General features: G+C 41.1%; 1 protein-coding gene across 3 annotated transcripts in view; it reads left to right on the forward strand.

The window, feature by feature from the left end:
* PKNOX2 (PBX/knotted 1 homeobox 2) overlaps nt 1–13,146 on the forward strand; it is a 345,266-nt gene that overhangs the window by 271,379 nt on the left and 60,741 nt on the right. For all 3 annotated transcript variants that reach the window (XM_060250580.1, XM_060250578.1, XM_060250579.1), the window contains one exon: nt 6,567–6,755. In XM_060250580.1, coding sequence (XP_060106563.1) covers nt 6,567–6,755 — 189 coding nt within the window. The remainder of the gene's footprint in view (nt 1–6,566; nt 6,756–13,146) is intronic.

Below are 13,146 nucleotides of genomic sequence, written 5' to 3' on the forward strand. Positions count from 1 at the left end.
AATTACATTCACATCCTAAGCAACATCTCCGTTTCCTTGTTTAGATAGATATAAGCTGCATTTCAAAGGATGAATGGTGGTCTAAATACATGCCTCCTGCTTTCCCAATGGCATCATTGAGATCAAATGGCAATATCCTTGAGCAGGGTTTCCCAACCTTCCGGCACATGGGGGCTGCATTAGAGTGTCCAATGCCTAAAGTGAGCCACACCTTAAGTCAAATGTAACAAAATTATTAACCTACCTATTTAGATCAAAAGTAAACATTCAGAGGACAATGAAGAAATGTTAACTTGATTGCAGTCCATTTTGGAACAATATTTTACTGTGGGATCCTTTTATCTAGCTACAAATGCTTACCTGGTCAGTGTGATATCTGTGGCTGTTTTCTATTAGCTAAGGCATTAACATCCAAGTCAGGGTTTGAGACAGACACCCTTAAAATGTCATGTAAATGTTCATCTGTAAGTCTTGACCTAAACTTGAATTTCACAATTTTCATCTTGGAAAAGGTTTGTTCACAGATGTATGTGGTTCCAAAGACTGTGAACCTGGCTGCAACAAATTTCTTTAGGCTGATATATATATCAGGTAGACCAGAATAGACTTTTTTCTTTGTAAATGTTTCTGAGATTATCACTAGCTTGCAAATCAATTAGCTTCTTCTAAAAAAGCTACTTGCATCTTCTGGTCCTACTTCAAATGTATTCCGAAACATGCCTTATGACAATGCTTGTGACAATCAGTGAATCTGTTCTTGAATTCCACCTACAATAGGTTCAGTGTTTTGACGCGTATTTCAACACTGAATTGTAAATTCTCATTCTTCTCAAATTTTAGTCCATTGCAGCATGAGAGGTTTGAAAAGTTACCTTCTCTAACTTGCTTCACAAGAATGTTGTTTTACTTCTTTCAGTTCAGAATACGTGTCACATACAAGCTTTCATTTTCCTTGCAACCTTAAATTCAGTATGTTCATATGCTCTGTGATATCAGTTAAGAAAGCGAAATCAAAAATCCATTCAGGGTCAGGAAGTACTTCTTGACCTTTTCCTTTCTCTTTGAGAAAGACATCAACTTCATGATGAAGACTGAAATTTTTTTTTGCTGTGCTAAGCCACCTGACTTCTGCATGGTACAATACATCTCCATATTCTGTATCTATCTCTGAGGGAAAATGTTGAAACTGATTATGAGTAAGGCTATGATGCCTGACGTAATTAATGTTGGATACAGGGCTTTTTTTTGTAGCAGGAACTCCTTTGCATATTAGGCCACACACCTCTAATGTAGCTAGTTTTCCTGGAACTTACAGGAGGCCCTGTACTAAGAACCCTGTAAGCCTGGGGTGTCAGACATACGGCCCGCAGGCCGGATTAGGCCCACAGAGGGCTCTAAGCAGACCCTCCAGCAACTGGCTGTCCTCTGCTTCATTTTCCTTTGCCTGCTTTTTTCGGTCGCCATTTTGTGTTTCTCCCAGGATAAGCCAGAGCAGCAAAGCAGCCTTTCCCTCTCCCCCCTCCCTTTTCCCAAAGGGAGGAGGAGGGAGGAGCAGCCTTAGCCAATGAGGGAGTTTGGTTCTATAGCTCTGCTGGGTGATTAAGTTTGCCAGACTCAATTAATCACCCTGCAGAGCTACTGAGACAAGCCTCTCTTCCTTCTAATTAATGGCTGAGGCTCCTCCCCCTCCTCATGCCCCGGGGAAGGAAAGAAAGAACCAGAGCTTCCTTTGCGCAGTCTCCACCATCAAGAGAGCTACAAAACTTTTAAGACTAGCAACATTTTAGTGAAGGTATGAGAGAGAGAGAGAGAGAGTTTTGTTGGGCTTGTTATGGGTGGCACTGGGTTCTCCTCCTGCTTTTCACTATTCTCATGCCCTCCAGTCTTTCTCAATAGGAAAGCATGTGAACTATTTAGAAGAGAAATATCAGCATTAGGCTGAAAGTGTATTCCACCTCCAGATTATCCAGCAAATTTTCCTTAATTTTTCTTTCACGTTTTCCTTTGATTGGGGGTCTTGAATTTAGACTTACCAGATAGTAGGCTGACACTGACCACTGTACATGGCTGTCTCTCTGTTCTTGTAGTTTTTTTGTGGGGGAAGTTGTATTTTTTTTTAGTTGTAGTCATTTTTCTGGGAAAGATTATAGTTTTGTAGACAAGCACATAGCCCTCAGTCTGTGCCATGGTGCCTTCGCATATTCTTGACTGGTACATGAAGCAACTTCTGTACAAAAGCTCACAGTGCCCAGCTGCTTCATATTCCTCTGGGTCTTAGGCTCAAAGCATTGACCATGAGATGTCTGTAATGAATGTCAATGAATCAAAAGTAGGTTTGCAACTTACAGATGTGCACACCTGAACAGCACATATTCAAGACTGGTACAGCACAAACATTGTCTGCAGTTTTTGATGCAATAATTCATAGCAAGAGGTGACATTTATCAGAGACTGTAAAACAAATATTGCAAGCATGCTAATATTTTAAGCATGTTTTATTTTAAGTTAAAAAAATATTTAATTGTGTGTCCGTGCCCTTTATAAAGTTTATATGTCCGCTACCTGGCATTACATTTCATGGCCCAGCCCGACAAGGTCTCATTTATGTCAAATCCGCCCCTCATAACAAATGCTGTAAGCTCCTGGAGGATTGGCTACATCAGGGGTGTATTGCCTAATATGCAAAGGAGTTCCTGCTACAAAAAGAGCCCTGGTACAACAATACACATCATACTGTCACACTGAAGAATCTTACTATTTATTTATTTTATTTATTTCCCACCCTCCTGCTGAAGGCATGCTCAGGGTGGCTCACAAATTAAGGCTCACACTATCACATTAGTGTGACCAAATAAGATAAAAACAATAAAAACATAAAACCTAAAAACAATTATTAAAACATCTATGTGTACTAATATGGTTTCAGACAGCAGTCAAATCTTAATGGTGGTTAGCTACGGTATTTTAGAGGGTCCCAGAATCACCATAGCATGATTGATTGATTGATTGATTGATCTATCTATCTAAGATTTATATCCCGCCCTTCCCACTAGGTGGCTCAGGGCGGCTTACAACATGTAAAACTAACATAAAATATAAAATTAAGCATTAAAATTAACATGTCATAATTTATAGTTAAAAATCTAAACAATTATTATATACATAAACATTAAAATCATGATGAAGTAGACCATTGGCAGTATCTTTATGGGTCAGTCCTGTTGCCGCAGGTGTTTCCATCATAAAAATGCATGGCGGAAGAGTGCTGTTTTGCAGGCCCTGCGGAACTGTGGGAGCTCTCGCAGGGCCCTGACCTCCTCCAGCAACTCATTCCACCAGCTAGGAGCAGCAACAAAAGGCTTGCTGAGGGACGATTCAGTGAAATTGCATGGGAAGTGTGCCATTTAATTTCAATATCTCTTCATGGATTCTTGCAACTACACCAGCTTTACTTCCTACCATATTTTTTGCACCATCAGTTGTGATGCTTTTCAATTTATTTCAACTTAGACCAAGATTTCCTACAGATTTGCTCCTTCAAGAGAATATGTTTTCTGCAGTGCACCTGAGCTCTGCTGCTAACAAAGCACCCAGAATGGCTAAAATGCTAGTGTGGAGGATAAGACTAAGAAGGGACTGACAGAAGGAACCATGTTGCTATTTTGGTTTTTTGCAAGATATGGACAGGAAGAACAGCAATAGAGATGTCGGCTCTTGAGGCAAGAAGAACAGTGTGGGTTGAGGGAAAATGCCTTGCGGGTGATGGCAGCAAAAAAACAGGTTGGAGGGCTGCACAGAAAGAACTCAGGGGCCACATGCAGCCCATGCGTCACAAGTTGGGAACCCCTGTCCTTGAGCATATACTAAGCCCTGGCTGTAATGGCATATGGCAAGATGTTCTTAGTGGTTGGACCACAATCATGGAACTCCTTTTCACTAGAAATTTACTGGACTATAAGCATCTTTTATGAGCATTGTAAGATGTTTATTTACTTACTTACTGGATACCCCCTGACCTCGATAGCCCAGGCTAGCCAGATCTTGTCAGATCTCAGAAGCTAAGCAGAGTTGGCCCTGGCAGATATTTGGAATACCAGGGTCATGATGCAGAGGCAGGCAATGGCCAACCACCTCTAAAACATCTCTTGCCTTAAAAAACAAGTCTAGCTCACCACCTAGTGGTGCGTAACATTAAACGAGATAGAACTTCTGGCTGCCGTACAAGCTTAGGATCTCCTGGCTTTACTACACACACTGCATGTGATGATAATAATAATTATTACTTACTTACTTTGTTTACCTCTGTTCTTTCAGATTCTCAAAATGGATTCAAAACTAGAGTTTCCAACTTCAAATTGTGGCTTGGATTTCTCCTGGAATAACAACTGATATCCAGACTACAATGATCAATTTCCCTGGAGGAACTGGCAGTTCCATTAGAACAATAGAGTCCAGTAGAAACAGAAGTTCTAGAGTGACATCAAATCCCTGTTTAGACCACTCTTCCCCCAAACTCTGCCACCCCCACCCCCAAGGCACAGCACCCCTAATCTCCAGAGATTTCCCAAACTGGAATAGGCAACACTAACTGAAATAAACCTTTACTTTAAATACTTTCCCATGGCAGGGAAAGTATCACCGGATTTTTATGGGGAACATAGCACTAAAATAAATGTGTGGAACCACCATTTCAACTGACTGCAAAAAATGCTGCAGCAGAAGGATTGGGGTGGGGACATGGATCAGCAGTAGAGCATCTGCTAGGCACGCAGAAGGTCCAAGTTTCAGTCCCTGCCCTCTACCATCAAAAGGATCAGGTAGTAGATCATGTGAAAGGCCCCTGTCTGAGACCCTGGAGAGCTGCTGCCAGTCTGAGTAGATAATACTGACCTTGATGGACTGATGGGTTGATTCACTATAAGGCAGTTTCGTGTGTTCATGAACATATAGAAGCAACCTTTATGAATGTGGGAAATTTGATATACTTATTTTCAATTTTTATTTTGTGTTGCTGATCTAGATTTCCCTGCCTTGTGCCATGGGTGCAAGGAGACTAGTTATATAATGCAAAAGAAGCTTTTATTAAATAAAAAAAACTTTAATGAGTCAGAGTTCACTTCATCAGCTGTATTAGTCTAAATCACTGTTTTGGATAGATGTTTTGTACATCTGATGAAATCAGTTCTGACTCACGAAAAGTCATACTGGCATAAATGTTGTTAGTCTTGACATTGTCATAGGAACCCATTTTTTTCACTACAGTCTAAAGTGGCTACCCATCAAGAGTTAAAATGCAGTATTTGATTTCCTTTTAAGTTTTAAATCTTAAATTGACCATAGTGGAAGGGCCGCCTTCCCTTCCTTCTGTGTGGCCTGGTTTTGCCATTTTCATGGTCATAATGGAGATAAGCCCCTTTTCACTTAGGAGGAGTGATTGTAGCTTCTGGAACTTACTTGATTCCATGCTGCACCATCTTTGCCTTGTATTGATTTTACATCTCTTATATATTTTTGCACTGACTTTCTAATGTTTTTATTTGGAAGTCTATGGAAAGGCAGCATATAACTTCCTTAAATAAAATTAAATAGAGAATGTATAGCTACTATAGAGAACTATAGCAAAAAGAGAATGTATAGCTACTGCCCAGGATCTGTGCGCATGAGAAAGAAAATACATGATCTGCCTGAAGTAGCACTATTGTCATTTATCTGATTGTTTTATTGTTTTGATATTGTTTTTGTTTACTGTCTATTTTATGCTGTTAGCCGCCTTGAGTCTGTATGGAATGTGCGGGATATAAATATAACAAAAATAAAATAAATAAAAATACTACTATGAATGTAGGTTTCTTTGGATAGAAAAACAAGATGATGGTTCTCAGTGAAACAAGTTAGAGGTCCTTATCCTACCATGGCATTTTAAACAGAAACTTAAGGCACGCAATAACATCTAAAGAGATTATAGAAAAGAGCGCTAATCAAAAATTAATAGCAACATCACCTTGGGACAAAAATTGTATATGTTAAGATGTTTTAATGACTTTTATGATTTTATTGTATACTTACTTTTGTATATTTTAACTGTTGTTAGCCGCCCTGAGCCCAATAGGGGAGGGCAGGATATAAATATAATAAATAAATAAATGCTGAGCCTAACATTTAAGACTTAGTGCAACCATTACAAGTCTTGTGACGAGGATATAGTATGCATACTTCTAAATTCATCTGGTCAAACATGGTTGGCACCATTTTGCCATATCTTCCATTATGATTGTCAGTACAGTAGATGTATATCGGGAATCTATATGGCTACTGAAACCTCTTTTCTAGATTGTCTACTAGTTTGATCATCACCTTCACTGTGATCTTGCCTTTAAATTACTGACAATGCAGACTTATGCAGAGCTATTCTAGCCTAAGGCAATTGATTTTTGTAGGCTTAATTTAGGGTATTTTCATAGGATTGCATTGTAGATTACCCTTTGAAGATAATGATAAACCATCATCATCATTTTGTAAATGATGGATGTTTGACTGAGCTCCTCTTTTTGTTTAATTACTCCCAGATGGTAAAGGCCATTCAAGTGCTGAGAATTCATCTACTGGAGTTGGAGAAGGTGAATGAATTGTGCAAGGACTTTTGTAATCGTTACATCACCTGCCTCAAAACTAAGATGCACAGTGACAACCTACTCAGGAATGACCTTGGGGGCCCCTACTCCCCGAACCATTCCTCCATAAACCTACACTCACAGGTAATGTTTGAGGGGCGGGGGACAGAACACAAAATGGTTAATTTAAAATGTTTCTGCAAAGGTACTGTTTCTTAATTTCCAAACTGGAGAGATCCAAGCCTTGTTTTTTATTCATCTAGGTACAAATGAATGCATGTCCACCGCACTGTTCTCTGAGTCTCAGTATATTCAAGAGTTGTTTGTGCATGGAAGGTGCATGTTTCTTTATCCATGCATGCAGGAACTTATGCACAAATGCATGTAGGAACTTATCCACTGTGCTGCCAATAGCTAGGACTAAAGTGATAGTATTGCTTTACTCTGCTCTGGTAAGACCTCACCTGGAGTATTGTGTTCAGTTTTGGGCACCACATTTTAAGAAGGATATAGACAAGCTGGAACAGGTCCAGAGGAGGGCGACAAAGATGGTGAGGGGTCTGGAGACCAAATCCTATGAAGAATGGTTGAAGGAGCTGGGCATGTTTAGCCTGGAGAGGAGGCGGCTGAGAAGTACTTGAAGGGCTGTATAGAGGATGGTGTAGAATTGTTTTCTGTGGCCCCAGAAGGTAGGACCAGAACCAATTGGTTGAAATTAAATCAACATTAGGAAGAACTTCCTGCCCGTTAGAGCGGTTCCCCAGTGGAACAGGCTTTCTTGGGAGGTGGGGGGCTCTCCTTCCTTGGAGGTTTTTAAACAGAGGCTAGATGGCCATTTGACAGCAATGACGATCCTGTGAATTTAGGGGAAGGTATTTGTGAGTTTCTTGCATTGTGCAAGGGGTTGGACTGGATGACCCTGGAGGTCCCTTCCAACTGTATGATTCTATGACTGAAGAAAACTGGAGGCACAGCCAGAAGACATGGCTCTGACCCTGATCATCACTTGCTGTTCATTCACTGAATTCTCTAAGAGGACTAATATCTTTTAGGAAGGTTGTGGAAATATCTGCTGACTGACAGATGAGCACCCATTGCAGATATATTATCTTGCAAAATGAGGCTGAGCAATGCAAATGATTAGTGTGCCACTGTACTATGCGGAGCCCAAATAAAAATGAGATTCAGTCAAAAGAGAAGGGCTGAAGACAGACATATTTATTTGCAGGAGCAGCTATGACTCTTTCTACTATTGTATAAACCCTGATTCTCCCTACCTTTGCATGGCTACCAGTGGGGAGTTGGGGAGGGGAAGGGTTGCCAGCTGCAGGTTGGAAAATTCGTGGAGATTTGGGGATGGAGCCTGGGGAGGACAGGGACCTCAGCAGGGTATAATGCCATAAATTCCAGAGCATCCATTTTCTCCAGGGGGACTGATCTCTATAGTCTGGAGAGGAGCTGTAATTCCTGGGGATCCCCAGGTCCCACCTGGAAGCTGGCATCCCTTACTCTGCTACTGATGTATACACCTGGTTTCAAGTCTAGTGTGAATTTCCACACACCCCCATGCCTCAGGTGTTTTCTTGGCTTGTTCATAGTTTTTAAAACAACCAGTACATTTCACCATTTACATTTGTGTTATATCTTTTTTTAAAAAATTATCTAGTTAATTTGGAATGTTAGTCTAGGTGACAGAGAGGGCTTTCTGGTGGCTTTGTGATTCCTGGCTGTACAAGGTGCTGAATACATGGTCACAAAGCCATATTTCTCCTACCTCTAAAAGAACAGAATGCTGATTGGCAAGGAATTGCAACAGGACAGCCAGTCAGCACTCTGCACAGCTGGCTTCTCCCAGAAATGGAAAGAATCAGTCACTCTTGGGCTTGATTCAGTTTGAAAGTTTGTTCACCTGTTCAAAGAGGGGATAGTGAAGATACATAGTGAGATTATTGCTTTAGCCATGTCTTTATCCTAAAAATACGAACAGACAGAATGGATATTTGTCTTCCTTCCTCTTCCAGCTTTAACCACTGTAGCTCTTACGTGTGCAAGTTATATAGCACTTATTTAACATGCTGTTCAAATTTTAGTGTTCGGCACAACCATCATAATGTCCATGTAATGAGAAGGCTCAACATTCCCACTCTGGTTAGTTGCAATTTATTTTTAAAGAGTTTTTACAGGTCATGCTTATGAATATGGCCTCCTTTCTGACTTTTTAAAAGTGATGGATATGACCAGTGAAGTATGTAATATGAGGAGCTGTAATTTTAAAAATCTGTATGGCAACTCCTAGAAACACAGACCGATTTCCCACTCACCATAAGCCGATCTTACGTTCCTCTTCTCCGCGGGGCTTCCTTCCGATTTCACACTATCTGCCCCAGGGTTGCAAGTAACATCGACGTTTTTGCGTGGCAAACAGAAACTGGCTTTTAGAGGTTTCTGTTTGCCGTGCGAAAACGCCAACGTTGCTTGCAGCCCCAGGACAGATAGTGTGAAATCAGAAGGAATCCCCCCTGAGAAGAGGATCGTGAGATTGGTGTATGGTGAGTGGGAAATCAGTCACAGTTGTTTAAACTGGTAGATGTACAGTTGTTCCAGTGCATTTAGTCTTTAAGGTAAATCTTAATAATTGTAAGTCTGGTTTTGCGTGTGTCAATATGTTAACATTTGAGCATGTATAAAGTGGGTCGTCATGACATCATTACACAGATGTGGGATGTGTAATGGTCATGATCCAGAGAATTGCACAAGGCAATTGTGCAGACTTTCTTTGGTAAATTAAGGTAAATCTTAATAATTGTAAGTCTGGTTTTGCATTTGTCAATATGTTAATATTTGAGCATGTATATAGAGGGTTGTCATGATATCATTACACAGATGTGGGATGGTCACAATCCAGAGAATTGTACAAGGCAATTGTGCAGACTTGTAAATTGGATTGTGTATAATTCAGAGAATTGCACTGACAATTACACAACGAAGTGTGGGAAAGCGTTTGGAAACTTCACCAGATTCAAATATATGGTGGCCTCCTGACCTGGACAGCTTGTCAGATCTCAGACGCTAAGCAGGGTGAATCTTGGCTAGTATTTGGAAGGCCAAGTGTCTAAGGAAGGCTAGTATTTGAAAGGCCAAGTCTCCAAGGAAGACCAGTGTCATGACATAGAGGCAGGCAACGACAAAAATAGTTCTGAAATGTTTCTTGCATTAAAAACAAGTCTAGCTTGCCACCTAGAGGTACATCACACTAAAAGAGCTAGAACTTCTGGTTGTCAGACAGTCTTAGGATCTCATGGCTATACAATGAGTAGTAGTAGTAGTTGTTGTCGTCGTCGTCATCACACTGTTGACTAAGATACTCCGTCATGATTTTATTACCCTAATATTGAAAGATCTTCATTGGATTTCAGTTTTTTTCTGGACACAGTTCTTGACCTGTAAATAGCCTAAGCATGGTATCTGAAGGGCCACTTTGCCCATATTAATCTGCCATAGAACTAAGACTTGCTTTAGAGGCCCTGTCCAGATGTCCTGCCTCCAGAGGTTAGGTGGGTAACTTTGTCTTTAGACTGGGTTTCCTGCTCAGGGAATTCCACTTCCACCATCATTCATATCTTTTATGCGCTTGACTACATTCAACCTGTTCTTTTGAGGTTTTACTAGAAATTAATTTTATGATTTTTCTGCTGCTAGATTTGATTCTGAATTTGTATTGTTGGTTAGGAAAAGTGAAAAGATGATTTGTAAGGGGGGAGGGTTAGTAACTCCAGGTAGAATTAAGATAAGTGTCATGAGCCCTGACGAAGAGGAGCTGGAAGGGTTAACAGACCTGGAAGAGTTGCCAACCAGTTTCTCAGCTGAACAAACAGCAACTGGCCCATCAATCACTCTCCAGGAACCAGTGTCAGCTGTTGACGATCAGTCTCCTCCAAGCTCTCCTCCTCCCATCTCAAGAGTTCGAAGCAGGCTCCGGAAAGAACTTTCAGAGCGAAGACATGAGGCACGCCGATGCTTCAGATCTCTCAGCCCTGAGTTCTAGCAGAGTCACTGCCACCCAGGGAGCAGGCTGATTGAGACTCTCATATAGCTCCCACCCAGGACCTGGTAACCTTGTGGAAGCAACAAGGCTTGCATCCATGCTCCTTCCTAATTCCTGATCCTGACCTACTTGATTTCCTTGGCACCTTGACCTTGTAGCTTTTGGACATTGACTTCTGATTCTGGTTTGTGATTCTGCATTGGTGACTTGGCTCCTGCTTGACTTCCTGGACTTTGACCTTGGACTGGCTTTGGACTCCTGCCTGCCTGCACCCTGAGAACGTGACAATGGGTATCTGTGTTAGTCTGTCTGTAACAGTGGAAAAGAGTAATAGTCCAGTAACACCTTAAAGATGAGCAAAATTGGTGGTGTGGTATGAGCTTCTGTGAGTCACTGCTCATTTCTTTAGATACTTGCTTTCTGAAGAAGTTACCAGCAGGGCTTTTTTTCGGACAGGAATACACAAGAATGCAGTTCTGGCTGGTTTGGCATCAGGGTGTGTGGCCTAATATGCAAATGAGTTAATGCTGGGCTATTTTTACAAACAAACAAAAAGTACTGATTATCAGTGACTCATGAAAGCTCATACCTACCACACATTTTGTTTGTCTTTTAAGTGCTACTGGCTCTTTTCTACTGCAGGTAGGGTTGAGGACCACACAGGACATGACATAAAGCTTTCACACATGACTGAGGGTTGAAGCTTTGAGGAAAACAATTTACACTGAGAAACCAGCACAGTAGGAATCAGGTTTTAAAAAAACCCTGAGCTGTAGTGCCAGTTTCCCATTTTCAGTAGCTATGCGGGGCTGCTGCTTACAATGTAAGCCTAAGCAGAATTATACTCCTCTAAGTCCCCTGAATTCTCTTTTTAGAATTGTATGGACTGTGTATGTGTGTGTGTGTGCGGGGGGGGGGGGGTATCCTGATCTCAGATCTTCCTGCTGTATCATATCTAGTTTAGCCCTCTCTGGAAGAACAACCCATTGTGTTGCCTGAGAAGCAACTTCTCAAAGTAAGAGGGGATTCAAGTGTAGCTGCCAGGTGGCATTTCAGAAATAAAAGCAGGACATGCCAGCAGGAAAGCCAAAACCTTTGGACACCACTAAAAGAGCTTTCTGGATTGCAGCCAAAGTGTCTTTTGTGAAAGTAGCATAGAAGTGCTTTTACACACACACCTATCTCAGTCTGGCTCAGCTGGTTCACAGCCTCTAGACAAGATGTTTCATGATGGGATGAGATGGACTTTGACATGACCCAGTATGTAACCTGTGTTGGAGTGGCATCTGGGAGACATGGGTTCAACTCTGCCAGAGAAGCTTGCCTGTGGAGGGCTGTGGCCAGTGGCAGACTGGCCAGGGTGTCAGCTTGCCCAATAGCAAGTGGGCCCTATGGGCCCCTGATGAAGCGGGCCCCCTTAAACATTAGGCAATACGTTAAAAATGTTAATGACCTTTTAGTAGCTTGAAAATATAATAGAAGTTCCAGTATTATTACTGTAATGCAACTAAAATTTATGTTGTGTTTAGGGTTGCCAGCTTCCAGGTGAGGCCTGGGGATCTCCCACTTTTACAACTGATCTCCAGCTGGCAGAGATCAGCTCCCCGGAGAAAATGCAATCTGAATTTACATTTAGTATCTAATGTATACTGCCAAGGATATGTCCCTTGTATGTACACTGTAATTACTAAAATACATATATTATTTTGCAAAAGTAATTACTAAAATACATATATTTATTTTGCAAAAGTTTTAATTGTACCTTTTTTCCACTTATGTATTTTTTTTGAAAATTGTATTTATTTCTTAATTTCTTAATTATTTTAATGCATGGTATGGAGAAAGTAGAGAAAGAAGTACTTTTCTCCCTTTCTCACAATACAAGAATTCGAGGGCATTCGATGAAATTGCTGAGCAGACAGGTTAAAACGGATAAAAGGAAGTACTTCTTCACCCAAAGGGTGATTAACATGTGGAATTCACTTCCACAGGAGGTGGTGGCGGCCACAAGCATAGCCAGCTTCAAGAGGGGTTTAGATAAAAATATGGAGCAGAGGTCCATCAGTGGCTATTAGCCACAGTGTGTGTGTATATATATAAAAAAAATTGCCACTGTGTTACACAGAGTGTTGGACTGGATGGGCCATTGGCCTGATCTAACATGGCTTCTCTTATGCTCTTATGTTCTTACAAAAATTAAATGATAGCCTTATAGTTGTGGGTGGGCCCCCTATGTCTCCTGGCAACCAATATTTTTAGACCTAGTCCGCCACTGGCTGTGGCTCAGGGGTAGAGCATCTGCTTGGCACACCGGTTCTAAAGTCAACTAATATGAGGTACAAATAGGCACATGTTACAAAGAACTGGCAAACAACATGTCAATACGGGACCAAAAAAGGAATGTTCTAATGCAAGATTATTAGACACAAGATAAGAATGTTTATGAGGCCTCTAAGGAATAATGTGTCCAGTGCATATGCACCAATGATA

This window comes from Heteronotia binoei, chromosome 12 (assembly GCF_032191835.1).
Source record: "Heteronotia binoei isolate CCM8104 ecotype False Entrance Well chromosome 12, APGP_CSIRO_Hbin_v1, whole genome shotgun sequence".
In the NCBI taxonomy this organism is placed as follows: Eukaryota; Metazoa; Chordata; class Lepidosauria; order Squamata; family Gekkonidae; genus Heteronotia; species Heteronotia binoei.